General features: G+C 41.0%; 1 protein-coding gene across 1 annotated transcript in view; it reads right to left on the bottom strand.

Moving 5' to 3' along the window:
• Window positions 1-23,151, bottom strand: part of naf1 (nuclear assembly factor 1 homolog (S. cerevisiae)) — a 244,372-nt gene that overhangs the window by 56,848 nt on the left and 164,373 nt on the right. Inside the window, exon 7 of the mRNA XM_067968758.1 lies at window positions 4,437-4,488. Coding sequence (XP_067824859.1) covers window positions 4,437-4,488 — 52 coding nt within the window. The remainder of the gene's footprint in view (window positions 1-4,436; window positions 4,489-23,151) is intronic.

The following is a 23,151-nucleotide window of genomic DNA, read 5'->3' as shown; positions in this document are numbered from 1 at the left end:
GACTTAAATGTAGAGGGCATGATTAAGAAGTTTGCAGATGATAAAATAATTGACTGTGTGTTTGATAGTGAGGAGAAAAGTTGTAGACTGCAGGAAGCTATCAATGGACTGGTCAGGTGGGCAGAAAAGTGGCAAATGGAATTCAATCCAGAAAAGTGTGAGGTAATGCATTTGGGGAGGGCAAACAAGGCAAGGGAGTACACAATAAATGGGAGGATACTGAAAGGTGTACAGGAAGTGAGGGACCTTTGAGTGCATGACCACAGATCCCTGAAGGTAGAAGGACAGGTTGATAAGGTGGTTGCGAAGGCATATGGAATACTTTCCTTTATTAGCCGAGGCATAGAATATAAGAGCAGGAAGGTTATGCTGGAACTGTATAAAACACTGGTTAGGCCACAGCTTGAATACTGTGTACAGTTCTGGTCACCACATTACAGGATGTAATTGCACTAGAGAGGGTACAGAGGAGATTTACGAGGACGTTGCCAGGACTGGAGAATTTTAGCTATGAGGAAAGATTGGATAGGCTGGGGTTGTTCTCTTTGGAACAGAGGAGGCTGAGGAGTGATTTAATTGATGAGTACAAAATTATGAGGGGCTTGATAGAGTGGATAGGAAGGACCTATTTCCCTTAGCAGAGAGGTCAATAACCAGGGGGCATAGATCTAAAGTGATTGGTAGAAGGATTAGACTGGAGCTGAGGAAAAACTTTTTCACCCAGAGGGTGGTAGAGGTCTGCAACTCACTGCCTGAAAGGGTGGTCGAGGCAGAAACCCTCAACTCATTTAAGAAGTACCTGGATGTGCACCTGAAGACCCGTGACCTATAAGGCTACGGACCAAGTGCTGGAAAGTGGGATTTGGCTGGATGGCTCATTTTCGGCCGGCGCGGAGACGATGGGCCAATGGCCTCCTTCGATGCCGTAAATTTTCTATGATTCTAACGGCATCTCAGACAGCAACGTCCTGATTTTCACGTTTAATTACGCATCTGCCCTCGCCTGTAGTTGCTGTGTGATTTGCGCATAAATAACGATGAGCGTCATTAGCCTCACTGTTATTTTGACAGCAAATTCTGGGCCAATCTCTCTGGAGCATCAAAAACCATAAAACAATAGTCAAAATTTGACTTGGCAGTCCCTGTGTTTCTAAATGCAAGTCTGTATTTTTTTAAACTTGTATTCAAGGTTATCCAGATAAAGGCCCTGTACTGACTCACTTTGTTGGATTCTGAATAAAATATTTGAGATTTTGCCAAACCAACTAGGCATGGATGTGGAAGAATGACAGTGGTTAGTTGACATAGATATACATAGAGGTTTATTATGGGAGAGAAAGGTGTTATTTGGAACTGAATGAAACGCAGAAACTTTGCAATACATCTGCCAATTAAGGCAAAGCATAAATATATGCATAAAGCACTGTTACAATTGTAATTAACAGCTGATAAGAAGTGCCATTTCAAGGTCATCTTTTCCTAGTAAAAACTTTGTGTAGTTTACAAATAATACTTATTTAATTAATTCATCATAAGAAGCATTTCGGGTTTCATATCAGGAAATCAATTAATTACAATCCAGCCCTAAAATTGTAAAAAATCAATATGCATGAAAAAATTATGCACACAAATGTCTGTTTTGACTTAATTAATTGTGATATGAATAAGATCAAAGAATAGAAAGTATTCTAATTTATGTTATGTGGCTATCCCTTTACTTCTTTAAATGTAATACATGAATATAAATCCCTCCATTATGTAGTGATATTAAAAGTACATGTTGCAGTTATATAAAATTTATTCCACTAAGCTTAAAGGAATACTCCAGAATACTGTTTTAAAAATGAGATGCAAAAACCTGTAATTATACTTAAATAAAAACTGCATAGTAGTACATCTGTATCTGCAAACGTTTGCAGTGTAATGATTCAGGCAGAATTGAATTCTGAAGCCCTGTGACGTGGTGAATCTTGACTTTCAAAAGGCTTTTGATAAAATTCCCCATAAAAGATTATTAATCAAACTCAGAGCTGTGGGGAATCAGAGTTAACCCTGGGAACGGATAAGAAACTGGCAGAAGGGTAGGAACCGAGTACTCGTTAAGAAGAATTATGTCAAGCGGGAGAGAGACAATGAGGGCATGCCTCAGGGCTAGAATGACTGCTGCTTCTAATTTACATAATTCAGAAACTCAATGCAAAGTGGTCAAATTTGAAGATGACAAAAAACTAGGACGGACAGTGGAATCGGAAGGGGCAGGCCAAAAATCGCAGATTGAGTTGGACAAAATATTTATGTGGGCAGAGTAATGGGAAATGAAATATAATGCAGACAAGTGGGAAGTGCTACCCATAGAAAGGAAAAATAGATCTGCATGCTGACTCCATGAATGGTGTTGAAAAGCTATGGATGAAGCTGAAAGAGACCTAGGAATCTGAGGAGATTTCAATGCTAAACATGTCCAACCAATGCAGAGCAGCAATCAATAAAGTCAACAGGATGTTGAACTACACAGCCAAACATTAGACCGTAAGTCAGAATAATCAAACTGTATAGTGCTCTGGTCAGACTGCATCTTGACTACTACATCCAGTTCTCAAGCACTGGAGGCACCACAGAGAAAAGCTACGCAGCTGAGTTATGGGTTGGAGTTATGTGAAAAGACTGGAGAAACGTGGGCTTATCAGTCTAGAAAAGAGGCATCTGAGAGAAGATTTTAGCGATATGTAAGATTGTTAAACATATAGAAACTCAGAATATTACTTAAATTAAGCTGTGGGAGTAGAACTAGGGGACACAGGTTCAAACTAGTAAAAGTTAATTTTAGGACTGATATCAGGAAATTCTTCTTCACAGAATGATCAACGTAAATTGGATGCTCCAATGGAGGTCCCTCTGGATGAATGAATTAAGATGGGCTGAATGGTCGTCTTCATCTGTAATTAACTAGTGATCTTGTGATCAAAGATTGCACCTGAAACATTAACTGTTCTTTTTTCTATAAGATAACAATTAATCTGTGGTGCATTTTCCAGTTTTTGTTTCAGATTTCTAGCATTTCTGGTTTTCTTTTGCCTGTAAATAAACATGTCCATGTTCTTTCTATTACTATTTCATCTCTGTTTGAAAAGTAATTGATATTCCATATGTAAATCAAGCCTACAGTAGTAACTGTCATTACTGCTCCTAGTAGGTCTGGAACAACATTTTCAATTCCTTCTTAATCCTGAAAACTTCAATTTGGTCACACAAGTCTGCTCTTTTCCAGAAATAAATAGCTAAATAAATACTTAAAGTGCTGATCCTGGATTCTTCTTCATTGCTCACTTCTGCCCTCTCAGGGGCAATAAAAGCAGTCTGATGATTAGGTCATCTGGTTGCCATGTCATCGTGCAACCACTTTTGAGTCCAGCCATGCTAGCAAGCTGCACAAATAACATTTCCCTTGGTAAACCTAAGATCATTTCAAACTGAGGTGCTGCTGGCACTTTATGTTTTGAAATAAAAGAGAGATAATTCAGGCAATATAGCTCTATCCTTTCAATGATTGCCAAGCCGTATGCGTACTTTGGGGGGAGGGGGGAAATCACCCTTTATAAAGTTACATTTGATTTAAAAAAGACATTTCAAAAAAAGGAGACAAGTGAATTAAGCCATTGTACCAAAATGATGCAAGGTTAAAGGTATACTGCAATCAAACCAGCAATTAAAATTCATGCCTCTGAAGGAAAGGATAATTTGGATGTTTTTCCTCAACTCAACATTATTTTGTCAAATATAATTGAGTTACAGCTTCAGGTACAACTTTGTGAAGAAAATCACAGAACTACTTTGAATTGACTACAACTAATTTAGTGATTGCTGTTAACCATAGCTTGCAACACTAAAATTGGCACAATCACGTAGACTGGGCTCTATTCTATGGTTCATACTAAATAACTGCATGCAAATGTTATCTTTCAAATAACAATGTTCATGCTTTGCATCGTACAGATGCAGCAATACAATAAGAATGTATAATAAGTTCATGGATTTATTCCGTTAGACATAAAATCTAAATTGAAGCAAAATGATTAAAACCTCAATTGGATGACGTTTGGTCGACAAAACTTTAAAAAGCAATAACAAGGAGAACAAAATACATTGATGCTTCATGTTGTTGTCTTATATTGTTTTAAAACACATACTTTAAGAGAACTACAACCATCAGGTGAAAGTGGCCTAATCTTTTCTAGATGTTGATCTGTTACTCTGAGTTCACCTATCTCTTAACAGATCTGCACAGCTCACAAATGATAGAATCAGGACAAATGGTATATGAAGTTTTATCAGTGGTATTTTTATTCCTTTATTTTGAGTCATGCAATTTATTCACCTAGCTGGAAAAACATCACTCTGCAACCAGAGAGGAAAACAATCGATTGTAATCAACTCACCTCATTTGGTGGCTCCTGGTCATTTCTCCATGACGCATCTGAACCTTTTTCTCTGTTTAAAAAAAAGTTTTCAATTTTTAAAAAAAGCATTGAATGTCACCGTTAAAAATACTGACTGTGTCTAAAATAAACTCTTTTCCTTATAACTCTTGACCAAATACCCATTATGTGGCCAAGAATTAAAGGTGAGGTTAGAAAAAAAACTTCTCTACAGAGGGTGGTTAGAATGTGAAATTCTCTGCTATAAAGGACTGCTGAAATATAAGTTCACAAATTATTTTAAAGGGAAATTACACAGTTGCTTGAAGAAGGGGAATGGGATTAGACTAGATTGTTCATGGAGTCAAACACAGGTACAGTCTTGATGGGCCAAAAGGCCTGTTTCTGTGCTGGAACAGTCAATGATTAAACTCCTTCAGGGTCATAATTTTTAAGCACATTAATTCCCAATTAGATACACAATAGATTAATATGTAACATATTCAACTGAAACCCTGTTGTCGTCTATACATATTTAGTGAACTATTGGTCTAAATTTGTGCAATGGAAAACAATACACAGAAGCACTACAATTACAAACAAGATTTACATAGGCAGTGAACACTTTTTCTACCAAGTATTATACCATTTAAAGAATCTGGGCCCAAATATTCCATTGCACCACAAACTGACTCACGAAACTATCTGTGGTGTAGCTTCACAAAGCTGAAGGGAAAAACACCTATCATTATATGCCATAAAGGTGGCAATCACCAACCTGACTGCTTTCTAATCCCCCGTTCCTTTAAATGATGAAAAGCTCTAAACAGTGGGGGTCCAAAAAGACTTAGGGTCCATGTACATGGATTATTAAAATGTCATGGATGAGAATCCCTACGTGGTCAGTTTTCAGTAAAATATTAAAATGTCTACGTGGCAAAGAAGCAGAATGCAAAATGGTTAGAAAGGGTTAATTAGTTAGTAACTGAGATTGATACAAGTGGCCTGGCCCTCCTGCTGGGCCATATGTTTGCTTAGTCAGCAGGCCTGCATTGTCTTATCAATGATAGGTCTTTGATGTGAGTCAAGGACTGGTCTGAATGTCTCCATGTTTATGGCAGATCAATATAGGTAACGAGCTTAGCCAAAGTTGAAAGACATTCCAGGTTGGGAGATAAGGAACAGAAGGAACAGGGAAGAACATTCTAAGTTGGAAAGTGAGGAAGTTATCCCCTTTGATGTCTAACAGCAGCATGATCAGCACATGGACGATTTATGATTGGCCGGAAATAATGTAACCTCGCATGGCAACCTATGCCCGGCTTATGATTGGTGTTGACCCTCGTTAAGTATGTTCCAACCCTATTGATTTGTATAAAAACGTGTGGATTTCTGTATGTTGTTGTTCTTGCTCTGCCAGCATAGAGGGACTCTATCAGGAGTCCAAATCAATGCTGCAGACTAAGAACCCTGCTATTAAAGATGTGTTGGACTTTAAAATGTATTCGACTTCAGTTATTACTGAACCAGACTGAGGGGAAAGAATCCGGATCGTCATGGACAGGTATAGAAAATAATCAAAAAGGCTAATGGAATGCTGGCCTTTACATTTAGAGGACTAGAATACAAGGAGGTAGAAGTTATGCTACAGCTACACAAAGCCCTGGTTAGACTACACCTGGAGTACTGCATTCAGTTCTGGACACCGCACCTTAGGAAAGATATATTGGCTTCGGAGGGAGTGCAGCGTAGATTTACTAGAACGATGCCTGGACTCCAAGGGTTAAATCATGAGGCGAAAATATACAAACTAGGTTTGCATTCGCTGGAATTTAGAAGATTATGGGGTGATTTGATCGAAGTTTTCAAGATATTAAGGGGAACTGATAGGGTGGATAGAGAGAAACTATTTCCGCTGGTTGGGGAGTATAAGACTAGGGGACATAGCCTAAAAATTAGAGCCAAGACTTTCAGGAGTGAAGTTAGGTAGGAATCACTTCTACACTTGAAAGGTGGGAGAAATCTGGAACTCTCTTCCACAAACAGCAGTTGATGCTAGCTCAATTGTTAATTTTAAGAACATAAGAACGTAAGGAATAGGAGCAGGAGTAGGCCATCCAGCCCCTCGTACCTGCTCCACCATTCAACAAGATCATGGCTGATCTTCTACCTCAATGCCATTTTCCTGCACCATCCCCATATTCCTTGATGCCTTTAATATCTAGAAATCTATCAATCTCTGTTTTGAATGTACTCAATGGCTGAGCCTCCACAGCCCTCTGGGGTAGAGAATTCCAAAGATTCACCACCCCCTGAGTGAAGAAATTTCTCCTCATCTCAGTCCTAAACGGCCTACTCCTTATTCTGAGACTGTGACTCCTGGTTCTAAACTCCCCAGCCAGGAGAAACATCCTCCTTGCATCTACCCTGTCGAGCCCTGTAAGAATTTTGTATGTTTCAATTAGATCACCTCTCATTCTTCTAAACTCTAGAGAATACAGGCCTAGTCTACTCAATCTCTCCTCATACGACAATCCCACCATCCCAGGAATCAGTCTGGTGAATCTTTGTTGCACTCCCTCTATGGCAGGCATATCCTCTCTTGGGTAAGGAGACCAAAATTGTACACAATACTCCAGGTGCGGTCTCATCAAGGCCCAATTGCAGCAAGACATCTTTACTCCTGTACTCAAATCCTCTTGTAATAAAGACCAACATACCATTTGCCTTCCTAATTGTTGCTGCACCTGCATGTTAGCTTTCAGTGACTCATGTACAAAGACACCCAGGTCTCTTTGAACATCAACATTTCCCAATCTCTCACCATTTAAAAAATACTCTGCATTTCTGTTTATCCTACCAAAGTGGATAACTTCACATTTTTCCACATTATATTCCATCTGCCATGTTCTTGCCCACTCACTTAGCCTGTCTATATCCCCTTGAAGCCTCTTTGCATCCTCCTCACAACTCACATTCCCACCTAGTTTTGTGTCATCAGCAAACTTGGAAATATTACATTTGGTCCCCTCATCCAAATCATTGATATTGATTGTGAATAGCTGGGACTGAAAGTCGATAAATCCCATAGACCTGATGATCTACATCCCAGGGTTTTGAAAGAGGTGGCTATAGAGGAAGTGGTTGCATTGTTTGTCATCTTCCAAAATTCTATAGATTCTGGAATGGTTCCTGCAGATTGGAGGGTAGCAATGTAACCCCACTATTTAAGAAAGGAGGTAGAGAGAAAACAGGAAACTACAGACCTATTAGCCTGACATCAGTAGTAGGGAAAATGCTAGAATCTATTATGAACAATGTGATAACAGGACACTTAGAAAATAATAATAGGATTTGGCAAAGTGCGGTACCCCACTAATCACAGTCTGCCAACCTGAAAAAGACCCGTTTATTCCTACTCCCTGTTTTCTGTCTGTTAACCAATTCTCAATCCATGCCAGTATATTACCCCCAATTCCATGTGCTCTTACTTTGTTCACCAACCTCCTGTGAGGGAACTTATCGAAAGCCTTCTGAAAATCCAAATACTCCACATCCACTGGTTCTCCCTTATCTATTCTACTAGTTACATTCTCAAAGAACTCAAATAGGTTTGTCAAACATGATATCCCTTTCATAAATCCATGCTGACTTTGCCAAATCCTATTATTATTTTCTAAGTGTCCTGTTATCACATTGTTCATAATAGATTCTAGCATTTTCCCTACTACTGATGTCAGGCTAATAGGTCTGTAGTTTCCTGTTTTCTCTCTACCTCCTTTCTCAAATAGTGGGGTTACATTGCTACCCTCCAATCTGCAGGAACCATTCCAGAATCTATAGAATTTTGGAAGATGACAAACAATGCAACCACTTCCTCTATAGCCACCTCTTTCAAAACCCTGGGATGTAGATCATCAGGTCTATGGGATTTATCGACTTTCAGTCCCATTAATTTTTCTAGTACTATTTCTTTTAATAATACTAATTTCTTTCAGTTCCTCATTCTCGCCAGACCCTTGGTTCTCTAGTATTTCTGGGAGGTTTTTTGTGTCTTCTTGCATGAAGTCAGACACAAAGGGAGTGATTTTAACCCCCAAGAACGGGCGGGTGGGAGTTGAAAATAGTTATTTTTTTGGGTCGTAACCGCAAAATTTTCAGACTTTGCATTCTCAGTGGGAAGCCTGTACTTTTACGTGCCAACGTTAAACCCGGAAATAAAGCCAGGTTGTGGTCGCGACCCAAAAAACAACTATTTTCAACTCCCACCCGCCCCCAACCCACCTGTTCTTGGGGGTTGAAATCACCTGCCATTTCCTTATTCCCCATTATAAATTCTCCCGTTTCTGCCTGTAAGGGACCCACATTTGCCTTCGCCAGTCTTTTCCTTCTTACATACCTATAGAAGTTTTTACTGTCTGTTTTTATGTTTCTCGCTAGTTTACTCTCATATGCTATTTTCCCTTTCTTGATTAATTTCTTGGTCCTCCTTTGCTGAATTCTAAAATGCTCCCAATCCTCAGGCTTACTGCTTTATCTGGCAACTTTATATGCCCCTTTCATTGATTTAATATTATCTTTAATTTCTCGTTAGCCACGGTTGGACCACTTTTCCTGTTGGGTTTTTGAGCCTTAAAAGGAATATATATTTGTTGCAAATTATGTATTAATTCTTTAAATGCTAGCCATTGCCTGTCTACCGTCATACCTTTTAATGTAGATCTGATCTGAGCTTGATAAATTTTTGTTAACCACAGGTATTAAGGGATATGGGGCTAAGGTGGGTATATGGAGTTAGGTCACAGGTCAGCCATGATCTCATTGAATGGCAGAACAGGCTCGAGGGGCTAAATGGCCTACTCCTGTTCCAATGTTCCTTCTCACTGTGGTTTTACCAGAAATTACCTTGCCACTGGCTCTGCTTCTTTCCATGTCAAAGTAGATGTAGAGAGTCCCGTTCCCCAAACTTGGAGATGCCCCAGCACTATGCGTATAGAATTTATATTTTACTTTACATTTTAATTTAAGTTTCAATTTACAGAAGAACATAGAAATGTTTAGGAGCAGGAAAAGCCCCAGGCCTTTCTGGTTGATTACAATCTCAACTTCACACCATCTCTCAATCCCTTCTTTCTCCAGAAACACATCTTAGTATCCCTTTATTATCTCAATCAGTTAACTTTCCCAAGTAAATTATTCCATGTCTATTACCCTTTATATGAAGTAGTTTTCCCTCAATTTACTTCTTTTGATCAGCTGGGTCTGGCATGCAGAAACCACCGTGTTTAATAGTCTCCAAATCACTTCAAACTCTGCTTTCCAAAGTGGACATTCCCCAATTTTGTTAACCATTCCTCATAACAATGGCACTCCTTTAGTTTGGATTGTGGGAGATTATCATCCCTGTGGCAGAATTGTAGAAACCAACAAAAAACTGGGTCGATGATTCTGCTGCTGGTATAAAGGTGCTAGATTTCGCAGTGTAAACACAGATTTAGATTGCCAAGACCTCCCCAATGCTATGCTCTTTCAAAGGCAAAAGTATTGTTTGATGCACGATGGTCATGGCTTTCCAAGTGCTGCTCCCCCAGGACTACTTTATACGTAATACAAAAGTAAAAGCAGCCTAGCCCCCCTTTGCCTGGGTGGCTGGCACAAAACAATTGGTGTCATAGTTAATAGTTTTGTAAATACCCCAGTGAAAAATGTGCGAGTTGAAGTACTGTTTGCTGTGCTAGACCATTAACATTTATGTATGCCTATTCCCAGAGGTTATTGGGGGGCAATCAACACATATTTTCCAGGTTAAATCCAAAGTACCCATGTGCCATTTCAAAAGTGTTTCTTACAAATTTAAAATGTTATACGCAGGATTATGCAGTATTAAAATGCTCAAATGTATAACTTTTCTAAACTATCTAGCTTGCTATCACTTTCCCCTTAAGGTTCTACGGTCTTGCAAACAAGCAGTAGAGTAGTTTTCTGGACGACTTCTCATCCGATCATACTACAGTGTATAGTTCACAAAAATAATATTGCAGTCTGTACATTTTTGCTATTTTAAAACTAATAGTTATTTAGCTTGGATGCCAGGAGGTGGGAGTCCATGAAGCTGCCCCCGCCCAGCGTTTGCACGACTAAATCTGTCTTCCTTACCTCAATAGCAGAATTATGGGCCCAGTTTTTTTATGGGTCTTCATTTCTCTTCCGAGGACAAGGGATCTGGACCTAGTTCTGTTATGCTAGGAGTTGGCTTACAGGTGCCACTATCCTCGAATTAAACCTAAACAAATGCCAATACATAAGTGGCATATGTTCTCTCCTTCCTCAGGTTTCTTAACAAGCACTTTTCCTGTATCAGGTGGCCTGTGAATGGCAGAGTTATTACTAGCCTATTTAATCTGGAGATTGTTAAATTAATGCTGTTATTAAATTTTACAAGGCTTTATATATCCAAATTCTACTACCAAACTGCGCAGAACATAAATTGAGTTTCACGCCAGGTTTTTGTTAGTGTGCGATGTCAGGGACCTCCCAGAGCAGAAATGCGTGATTCCCAGCTACAAAATGCCATCCATCACCATCAAATAAAACTTGTGGACTCCTATCATACAACTATGGACAAAACAGCATCGGGTCCATCCAGACATGGCGCATTGTTACACACTGTCAGCCTGTGCCCCCTGTAGTCACACAATCTTTTCGGGGAGATGAGAAAAAGTCACAGTCTATTTTAATACCATTTATCATCACTACACATTTTAGAGTGCTAAACTAAAGTGTGATACACTAAAGTAATGGTTAGCATTGTTTGAAAATGGCCAGCTTACACCCACAGCAAGGAACTAATCTTCAACGAGAAATTCCTTAGTATTTTTTTAAAATCAAATTCCAACGGCATCCTTCTACCTTCACTGAAATAAAAGGTGAAAAGGACCAATCAAACATAAAAATGACTGATCCATTTGCTTTTTGATCGACCTTCTCCATGGTCTAATTTAAGTTGAAGTAAAGATGATTTCATAACATCTTGGTTTTTCCAAATGCAATACAAAATCTGAAGTCCCCAATCAAATTTTCAACATTTTCAAAAATTATTAGACAGGGTTTGAAAATACTTGCTGGAAATTTTCACTCAAATACAGGCCCTTGCTGCAATTCCAATAAATGTACACTCAACCCCTTCCAGTATTAACCACCCATAACTTGATCCATATATTCCACCACTTCCCACCAAATGCAACTAGAATCCCCCCCATTTAGTTTTGAACTTGTACTTCCTCAAGATTCTACGCAGTGTATATGAAACTAAAGGAGGAATAGAAAAATGGAAGAAAATTAAAAGGCCAGAAATTAGTGGTGAAGTAAGAGATGCAAAACAAATTGGAAATAATTACAAAAATTAATGATACAAAATATATATTTATATCAAATTATTGTAATGAGAAAAAAAATAGGGAAACAAAGGAAATTTGAATGTTTGAGTCATGTTAAATTCACAAGTGGATACCACAGACTATCAAGATAACACCACCATGGACCAATATTTATCACAGATGTAAGACTTCAATCATTATGTTAGGTGTTCTGAAGCCATTTACAGCACGACTGATATAGTATTGTAACCGTTGTGTTTTGCTACTGATTTCACCCTGATCATTAATGTGGCAATATCCCGGTCATAGCGAGTTAATGCATTTTGAGAAGTAATTGAATGTTCAGCTGTTAGGACAGTCATGTTTTTGTAATGAAGGGAACAGACGTCCTTGAGACACTTTGAAGCAGCGACGTTCATATTAACATTCATGAAACTCACCACTTCTACAGAACGAAGGCTAATGAATTATTCACCTTCCTAAGAAGGCCTTTCCAGATTTAAAAAAATGAACACCCCATTAGTGCAAAAGATGTGAAGAGAGGATTTTAACTACTTTCTAAGCTCTCTCTCCAATTATTTTTAGATCCTCGACATCAATGCTGCTCGTCAAAACCACGCATGTGAGTTCTGGTTTAGCCCCTGATTAACGATATTATGAACCGAATGGTTGATAATTCCAGTGAAATCCAGTCCTCCATATACTGTACAATCCCTTTAAGTTTTCAAAAAAAGATATTTACAGAGGTTTCAAGCCATTTGCTTGGAAATTTTTAATTTTTTTCATCTGTCTGAATTGAGCATATTATTCCTAGTTGTTCATCTGCAGGTATGAACTGGTGGCAGCAGGAATGCTGCTGTGGGTGCGGTGCACCAAAGGAGTGTTGAATTTAAGGAAAACCACAGCAAGCAAGAAAAAAAATTCACTAGCTCAATGCACAAAAGCTGCACTGCAAACATACATGGGGAATATGGACTGTTTGCACACCATTACAAAAAAAAATAAAGAACACACATATACTAGCCCACTTTGGAGAATTTTACCTTAATCTAAAAAAGACAGCCTTTCTCTAACAACCAGGACAGAAGTTGCTTCTCCCTGCCACATTTCTGCTGCCTCGACTGACATCCAAGGGGAGAATTTTAACCCCCAAGGACAGGTGGGTTGGGGGGAGGGAGGGAAGGCAGAAATTGTAAAAATGTCAAACCTGACCCCAACTTGCCTCCAACCTGTCCACTTCAGGTTTTAACCCAGGGGGCGGGGGTCGGGCGACCAACCCACTCTCTCAGGAGGCGGGTCGGTCACTGAAATCTCTAAAGGAGACTGCGAGGCTCCATTTTAACATCACTTTTATTTTTAACTCATGGAGGCCAGGATTCCCAGGGCTCGTGATTCTCGCCTGGTAAAAGGAGACGAGAAGGCCCAGATCAGCAGGTGAGTGCCTTTATTGAACTGCTTGAGGGCCAGGAGGAGCAGGAGTGTTTCCTCCAGGCCCAACAGACTCACCTGCTGTGATCAGACGCCCCCCACCACCCCCCCACAAATGACCAACCTACACCCCTCCCGTTTATGTTGGCATTTGCTCCCCAGCTGCTTTCCCGCCCAACAGGCCAGCAGCCAGCCTGTCAATCTGGCTGGCCGTCGTGCAGGAAACCTTAGGAGAAAACTTAAAAGACGCCCTGCAATTAAATTCTGCAGAACATCCTGGAAGCCCATACTTCCAGGTTTCCAGTCCGGAAATCCTCCCCCCCACCCGCTCTCTTCATGGCTCCAAGTTAAAATCCAGTCCCTGGTGCCTGTGTGAATTTTAAAAAGCCTCTCTTCAAAGACTAGCAGAGATCAAAGAAATTTATCGACACCAAGATGCTAGATGTCTCCTGTATGACCAAACATTGGTAACAAATGGGCCAGTGTTTGAGAACTCCAAAACAACAGACAATCCTATATTTAAAACAACTCTTGGCTGCCAATTCAGCATCAGACTTTCTGGAGCAGCTAAGCACTTTTAGACAAGCTTTTGTTCAAAATGCATTTTAAGGCAGCTCACAGGTCCTATTCATGGCAAAAATGGCCAGTGATAGAGAAGTGCAGCAGTCAATCCTCATTTGATGGCTGATGGAGGCATTGTTGCATGAGATGGGCACAGGTGGTTGCCCTGTTTGCCACTCCTGCACACCTTCCCCAGAGGACAGCTGAGCAGCTCAATACTGTACGTATACCTGCAAGTAATGGAAATTGATACAGAAAGAAGATCTTAAGTAAGCTGACAAGGTGAGACTATACAACTGTTTCTTGATTCCATTGGAGGCGGCCACTCTGGGCAACCTTGCCTATAAGGGCATCAAGGGGATAAGAGAAGCCACAGCCACAGGACTCCTGCTCATACCATTCAGTTTTTATGTCTTGCCCCTCTTCTCCCACACATGCATACATACAACCCTACAAATAGCATATACAGCTAGTATCTTGTAATGTGAGCTATGTTGCGAGGTGTTTCTCGGAGGCAGCATGGTAACATTAATGACTTTTATGAGCCATTGTAGGTCTGGAACTACAGTCTGCTGGTAGGTCAGACAAGAAAGACAACACCTCATAGCACCTTGTGCCCCAGTCACCAAAGTTTGCAAGCACCAGCCAACCTGTTCCCATCCCAGAGAGTGCAGATGGTGAGCTGGAAGCAGCATCTTCGGCTACGTCACAAGACGCTGGTCAGCAGTGTGGTGACACGGAGTAGCCGTGACACACTCCTGTTGCTAGTATTACAAGTTATTTCTGTCTGTTTCAATTGGAACTTCAACCAGATTCCCTTCAACACATGATTAAAATGGGCATTAAAATATTGAAATGAAATGGGCTTGCTAAAGGCTTTCATCAGTATGCCTGCATGCTTAATAAGTCTCCCATTCAAAAGAAATGGAAGTAACTGATGTACAGCCACAATAGTAATATGCAAGCAGTGCATTTTCATCCAGGACTAGGCCGGATCAGTAACAACATCATTTCCATTGAACAGAATCTCACCAGCGGTAGTAATACGACCTATTGTGTCATACATTGTGCCTTGTACTGTCTTGGGAAGCCAATTCCTTCCAGCCAATTCTCAAGCATATTCTAAGTCTCTTCACGTATCTGAGCTATTTTTTTTCAAGTAACCTTTGGTAAGCTGATCCTGTCAAAGTACTGGGTTATATATGGTATAGTGCCATTTTTGTATTACTGTGTATTCTGACTGGGTTTTGCACTGTTGACACAAATAATTCCTTCTGAATTGGGAAAGACCAAAAGATAAGAGTTTTAAAATCAAGCAACTGGCAAGCACTGGAAGCAGCAGCTTCGGATATGTCACAAGACGCTGGTCAGCAGTGTGGTGACACGGAGTAGCCGTGACACACTCCTGTTGCTAGTATTACAAGTTATTTCTGTCTGTTTCAATTGGAACTTCAACCAGATTCCCTTCAACACATTTACCACTGGCAAATATAAAAAGTGGTAGGTTGAATAATATTCAGGCAAACTAATACTATTTCTGAACACATAGGGAAAGGGCCAGTAAAAACCATTAGAGTGTTTGAGTCGTAACTGGATATATTGTACATATTTTATTTCCATAGATCTGACCCTATCTGAGCTCTATAGCTGAAAGATAATATGGATGTTGTATATTAACTTCTAATGTAAACTTCCTTTTGTGAGGGGGGTTATACAGCTAATAAGCATCACTGGCATGAATTCAGTTTATTACCATATATGCACACTTTCAATAGGCAGTACCAATCAAAAAATTGAATTTTTTTTTATTCGTTCATGGGATGTGGGCGTCGCTGGCAAGGCCAGCATTGATTGCCCATTCCTAATTGCCCTTGAGAAGGTGGTGGTGAGCCATCTTCTTGAACCGTTGAAGTCTGTGTGGTGAAGGTTCTCCCAAAGTGCTGTTAGGTAGAGTTCCAGGATTTTGACCCAGTGACGATGAAGGAACGGTGATATATTTCCAAGTCGGGATGGTGTGTGACTTAGAGGGGAACGTGCAGGCGGTGTTGTTCCCATGTGCCTGCTGCCCCTGTCCTTCTAGGTGGTAGAGGTCGTGGGTTTAGGAGGTACTGTCGAAGAAGCCTTGGCAAGTTGCTGCAGTGCATCCTGTTGTCTGGTACACACTGCAGCCACGGTGCGCCGGTGGTGAAGGGAGTGAATGTTTAGGGTGGTGGATAGGGTGCCAATCAAGCGGGCTGCTTTGTACTGGATGGTATCAAGCTTCTTGAGTGTTGTTGGAGATGCACTCATCCAGGCAAGTGGAGAGTATTCCATCACACTCCTGACTTGTGCCTTGTAGATGGTGGAAAGGCTTTGGAGAGTCAGGTGTGTCACTTGCCACAGAATACCCAGCCTCTGACCTGCTCTTGTAGCCACAGTATTTATGTGGCTGGTCCAGTTAAGTTTCTAGTCAATGGTGACCCCCAGGATGTTGATGGTGGGGGATTCGGTGATGGTAATGGAATGTCAAGGGGGGGTGGTTAGATTCTCTCTTGTTGGAGATGGTCATTGCCTGGCACGAATGTTACTTGCCACTTATCAGCCCAAGCCTGGATGTTGTCCAGGTCTTGCTGCATGCAGGCACGGACTGCTTCATTATCTGAATGGTTGTGAATGGAACTGAACACCGTGCAATCATCAGCGAACATCCCCATTTCTGACCTTATGATGGAGGGAAGGTCACTGATTAAGCAGCTGAAGATGATTGGGCCTAGGACACTGCCCTGAGGAACTCATGCAGCAATGTCCTGGGGCTGAAGTGATTGGCCTCCAACAACCACTACCATCTTCCTTTGTGTTAGGCGTGACTCCCCGATTCCCATTGACTTCAATTTTACTAGGGCTCCTTGGTGCCACACTCGGTCAAATGCTGCCTTAATGTCAAGGGCAGTTACTCTCACCTCACCTCTGGAATTCAGCTCTTTTGTCCATGTTTGGACCAAGTCTGTAATGAGGTCTGGAGCCGAGTGGACCTGGCGGAACCCAAACTGAGCATCGGTGAGCAGGTTATTGGTGAGTAACTGCCGCTTGATAGCACTGTCGATGACACCTTCCATCACTTTGCTGATCAATTGCTGAGAGTAGACTGATGGGGCAGTAATTGGCCGGATTGGATTTGTCCTGCTTTTTGTGGACAGGGCATACCTGGGCAATTTTCCACATTGTCAGATAGATGCCAGTGTTGTAGTGTACTGGAACAATTACTTATGATTCTACCTGTGCGACTCTTGCTTTCTTCAAGTTATTTTTTAATACTGGAATTCTTTGAGGAGGTAACTAAGCTGCTGCACAAGGCTAATCCAGTAGATGTAGTTTATGTGTGTTTTTAAAAGGCATCCAATGGCGTTCCTGTGAAACTAGCAGGGAAGGTTAAGGCTCGGAATAAATGTCAAAGTGCCTAGATTGACTGAAAATTGGCTTCGCAACAGAAGACGGAGGCTGGTGATAAATGGAAAATGTGTGCCCAGGAAAAGTCATCACTGGCTTTCTGCAAAAAAACCATCCTGGGACACCTATGACTCACAATGTTAATTGTATGATTTATATAAATTAGCGTTACTTGTATTCAGGTGGCAGGTATCAATTGAGGATTCTCTTGTTTCCTTTGTATAGGGCGCGTGTGTGAGAGAGAGAGAGAGCTCTCTGAGTAAAGGTTTAGAAGCTACTAAAGATCAGGCTCTTGTATTCTATCCTTCATGACATGGTTATCCAATTTTAACACACAATACTTGTGATTTATATGGAGCTGAAGGTTTTTTTAATTATTCAATTCATTACATCTATAATATATTGGAAATCTTATTTCTATGCACCACGACTTCCTGTTCTCATGTTTTTGTCACACTTTCTGCATCAAATTTTAACATTAAATTCCTATGTTCACATTTATAATGGAAAACATCAAAGTCACAGAGAATGTTACGGCAATTTGGTCAGATGGTCTTGGTGCTGAGGGCAGAGAAGGCCACATTAAAGGAATTCAAAAAGGGAGAGTTGAGTAAAGACTTTGAAGAGGAAAGGGGCATGAGATATGAGGTGAGACCACTGCTTTTCTTGATATATATTAATGACTTGGATGTATAGGGCCCAATTTCAAAATCTGCAGATGACACAAAATTTGGAAGGGTAGTAAACAGTGAGGAGGATAGTGATAGACTTCTTCAAGAGGATATAGATAGGCTGGTAGCATGGGCGGACACGTGGCAGATAAAATTTAACGCAGAAAAATGCGAAGTGATACATTTCGATAGGAAGAATTGAGGAGAGGCAATATTACTAGAGGGCACAACTCTAAAAGGGTACAGGAACAAAGAGATCTGGGGGGATATGTGCACAAATCGTTGAAGATGGCAGGGCAGGTTGAGAAAGCGATTAAAAAAGCATACGGCATCCTGGGCTTTATAAATAGAGGCACAGAGTCCAAAAGTGTGGAAGTCATGATGAACCTTTATAAAACACTGGTTTGGCCACAACTGGAGTATTGTGTCTAGTTCTGGGCAGCAAACTTCAGGAAAGATGTGAAGGCCTTAGAAAGGGTGCAGAAGAGATTTACTAGAATGATTCCATGGATGAGGGATTTTAGTTATATGGATAGGCTGGAGAAGCTGGGGTTGTTCTCCTTGGAACAGAGACGGTTGCGAGGAGTTTTGACCGAGGTATTCAAAATCATGAAGGGGCTAGACAGAGTAGATAGAGAGAAACTGTTCCCATTGGTGGAAGGGTCAAGGACCAGAGGGCATAGATTTAAAGTGATTGGCAAAAGAACCAAAGGTGACATGAGGAAAAGCTTTTTTGCACAGCAAGTGATTAGGATCGGGAATGCACTGCCCGAGGGGGTGGTGGAGGCAGATTCAATCATGGCCTTCAAAAGGAAACTGGGTAAGTACTTGAAAGGAAAAAAATTGCCAGGCTACGGGGAAAGGGTGGGGCAGTGGACTAGCTGGACTACTCTTGCATAGAGCCAGCGCAGACTCGATGGGCTTCCTTGCAGTAACCTTTCTATGATTCTATGTGATAGTTGCAGAGGACGGAAAGGTTCAAGCGTAGGCAACTTGATGATAGGAGTTGAAGGGGAGGAGAGCAGTGCCTGTGATAAGAAAGCTATTTACATTGTTAGTGTAATAGGTATGTTACCAAACTACTAATGCAGAGGCCTGGACTAATAATCCAGAGAATCTGAATTCAAATCCCACCATGGCAGTTTGAGGATTTGAATTCAGTTTTAAAAATTTTTTAAAAGCTGTTGTTATCAGTAAAAGTGACCATGATGGATTGTCATAATAACCTAGCTGGTTCACTGATGTCCTTTAGGGAAGGAAACCTGACATCTTTACCTGGCCTATATGTGACTCCAGTCCCACACAAATGTGGTTGACTCTTAACTGCCCTCTGAAGTGACCTAGCAAGCCACTCAGTTGTATCAAACTGCAAGAAAGAATACTGCATGGACTGAAGTGGTTCAAGAATACGGCCCGACACCACCTTCTCAGGGCCACTAGGGATGGGCAATAAATGCCAGCCTTGCCAGCGATACCTACATGCCAAGAATTATTAAAAAGTGAACACTGAGCAAAAAGAGGTAGCTAAGCAATCAAGATTTGGATGTGGAAAGGATCTCAAAGAGGAGGTGGTGTCATAGAGGAGATAAGCCTGGTGGAGTCTGGGAGAGAGATGGGGCGTGGGTAAGAGATGTAGCTAACTGATCGGGCTGACAGGAAATACACTAGTGGAAGAAAACAGATTCAGCAGGGGAAGAAAGAAGAAAGACTTGGATTTATATAACACCTTCCACAACCTCACAATGTCCCAAACCTCTTTACAGCCAATGAAGTACTTTTTTATTTGCAGCGTAGTGACTGTTTTAATGTAGGAAACGCAATAGCCGATTTCTGAATGGCAAGCTCCCACAAACAGCAATGACCAGCTTATCTGTTTTAGGTGTTGGTTGTGGGATAAATGTTGGCCAAGACACTGGGAGAACTCCCCTGCTAGTGGAATTTTTTTTTTATTCGTTCATGGGATGTGGGCATCGCTGGTGAGGCCAGCATTTATTGCCCTTCCCTAATTGCCCTTGAGAAGGTGGTGGTGAGCCGCCTTCTTGAACCGCTGCAGTCCGTGTGGTGAAGGTTCTCCCACAGTGCTGTTAGGAGAGTGGCACAGATGATTTTCTTAGAAGAAAAAGAGTCATGACTGCTGCCTGGAAAGCAGGCATTGACTTATACGATCTGGTGTTCCTGATCACTGATCAGTAGAACCCCCTTCTGTTCATATAAGCTGTGAGATTGTATCTAGGGATCTGGATGGTGATGGCCATCATTGGCCCTCTCAGCTTTGGGGAATTCAGCAATACAATGAAATTGGGCAGTGCTCTTAAATGCTGCTGTTGCTGGTCAGTGGGAAAGGTAATGAATGAGTTTGTCCTGCTGAACAATGTATCAGTCACTTGTTTGATACATTAGTGTAATGTAAATTGGAATATAGTGCAGATATCTCCCATTGGAGACTGGAAGGAAAAGGGGACATGGTTCAGGGTGGTGTGACCTTTAATGTCACTGGCAATGTCATTTAGAAGGTCTAGGTTATCTGCAGATGTTTGCTGCAGATAACACAAGCCTAACTGTCTCTCTGATCAATCTGAGCCTGCGAAGGAAGTTTTCCTCTGACTCTGCCAGGTAGCTGTGCCTCGGTCTGTAGATATTGCTGTTTAGGTAATGTCAGGTGCAAGAGGTTCACCTCCAGCACAATCAGATGCCTTCTTCAGCCTTCCCCCTTTTCCATCAAACTTAAGGAAAGTGGACCACTGAATTCAATACCCATAACTTTCAACTTAATTATAGCAAGCACTAACGGAGCAGTCCAGTTTTAAGAAAACACTTCTGGAAAGGTCACACCACGACAGACCTTTAATGCTCATTATAAATGGGCTAGCTCAGTGCAGGCTAACTGCGTAAACAGGATTTCCAATGTGCAGCAAACTCTTCACTCAATTCTGTGCAATAGCAATGAACACCAATAGACAATCAAGCATGGAATTGTGCATGCTGCACTGACGAGCAGGGAGTTGGTGAGTTCAGAATCTGAAGTTGCCTGTATTTATTTTGTCACCCTTTTTGAATACTGGCAACATGTTAGACTGTTTTCAATCTACTGGTACTTCCCCAGTGTCCAGTGACTCCCTCATAATGATTGTCAATGCCTCACAAATCTCCTCCCTGGTCTCTTAGCCCTTTGGATACGTGGCTGGAGATTTACATGTTTTGAGCTGTTTTGGTCTGTCTAGGACTGCCATATCATCATTTATTTTGTCTATTTCTGTTCGTGGAAGCATATCTTCCTTTGCAAATACTTGGAGAAAGTAAGCATCCAGAATATTTACTATCTTGTGCTCAACCTCTTTAAACCTGTTTGCATCTTTTATAGTTTTCATCTCTTCGCTGACTGCCCTCTAACTGCTGAAGTGCTGAATGATTTCCTTACTGTTATGTTTTGCCTCTGCAGCTATTCTTTCTTCTAGGTAAACGAAACCAAGAACACTCAAAAGTGGAACTGTATCCCATCTTCCTTTCATCTGTCAGTATGTATGGAGCACCTGTTGAAATGCACTGACATCCACTGCTATAACCAATAAAATGCTCTCCTGCAATTTTATTTAGTACAGCTAAAATACATCTCAAAAACCAGTTTATTTCAGAAAACCTGACACTTCTCCATATGAACAAATCTGCTAATGCTCCCAATTCATGTTGCTTGCTCTCTATTTCTATTTTGAAGGTATAGTCAGCTTCAGAGCTCTCATCACAACTTTTCAGAAATATTTGTTTTGTTCCACCCATCAATTACAGTGTACCATGCAACAGTAAGTCTCTAGACATTAAATCTCTCAAGGACTAATATAATATATTCTTATACAAAAAATAATTAAAATATTAACATTTTCTGCATTGTCATTTCCGATTATTGTTTACAAGTGATGTGAATGTAAATGTGAACAATGACAAAACTTTATTAAGAAAATAGACTTCATAGTGCAATAGTAACAGCAGATAAAAGGTTCCTCAGTTAAATTATTAAAAATGAATTATGAGCCTGACTAATCCAATTCAATGGCTCTAGTTGCTTTCTTCAGTTAGTCAGAGCTGATAAATACACAAATACAAAGGTGAATCATGTAAGTTTGGTTATTTCAAACTTAGTAATGTTCCGTTATTTCAAACTTAGTAATGTTCATCGTCTACACCCACTTTTTAAAACTCTAATTGTGTTGCTTATAATGGGGCTTACTTCTTCTGGTGGAAATGTCAGTCACCACCTTCACGGCCCTCCTGTGCATGTACTTTTGCTTGCTAAAATACAGGTAAAACTGATGAATACAGAAATCATACCTCTTGATAGTAACAAAAATCTACAGTTTAAATACAAAATGTAGTTACCCGTTCAGGGAGATGGCACTATTTACTATGGGATTCTAGTCCCAGTAGATCGAAATTAACAATGTCTTTTTCAAACTAAGAAATCTAAATGAAGAGTCCAAGACCGATGGTGGAGGACACCACCAAGTTGAAAAGAGTACAAAATTTAGCCAGTTTTTCCAAGAGGTCGTGGTTAAGCTACACCAAGCAAATTGTAAGAGGAAAGGGAAGATGAAAAGAGGCAAAGAACTCCTCGGTTTTGATATCCTTGTAATGAATGGCTTATAGCAGGAAATGCATCTTGATTTCAACACATTGGCCTCGATATTAACACCCCCACGATGGGCGGGAGGGGGTCGGGGGGTTAAATACGGGGAATGCGTCCCCAACCCCCCTCACACGCACCCACCACCTTTTTTACATAGAGAGGCAGGACACTTAATTAACATTTTTAAATCGGGCCCTCACAATGCAATTGGGAGCCCAGTTTAAAATTCACTACTGCTGTGCGAGTTTCCCAGTGGTCGGGAAACCAGGCAGTGAAAGGAAGGTGGGAGCTGCCAGCTCCACAAGATAAGTATCTTTTTCAGCACTCCTCGTAGGCCAGAAGGAACAGGAGTGCTCTCCCTCAGCCCCTCAAGGAAGCCTTCGGCCTCCCCCCTCCCCCTCGCCTATCACAGCCTCTCTCTTTTCCACCCCTCCTCCCCCAGCAGATCGCAGCCTCTCTCTCCCTGGCTGCAGCCACCTGCTGCTGGTACCCGGGTAACTATAGGCTCATTAGTTTGATATCAGTAATAGGAAAGATGCTTGAAAGAATCATTAGGATGATTACTTAGATACAGAGGGACATACTGGGGACACCCAACATGGCTTCAAAAAAAGGTCACGTCTAAAAAAATTTGATTATATTTTTTGAAGTCACCA

This window comes from Heptranchias perlo, chromosome 1 (assembly GCF_035084215.1).
Source record: "Heptranchias perlo isolate sHepPer1 chromosome 1, sHepPer1.hap1, whole genome shotgun sequence".
NCBI classification, from domain to species: domain Eukaryota; kingdom Metazoa; phylum Chordata; class Chondrichthyes; order Hexanchiformes; family Hexanchidae; genus Heptranchias; species Heptranchias perlo.
This window is presented reverse-complemented; position numbering and strand designations above follow the sequence as displayed.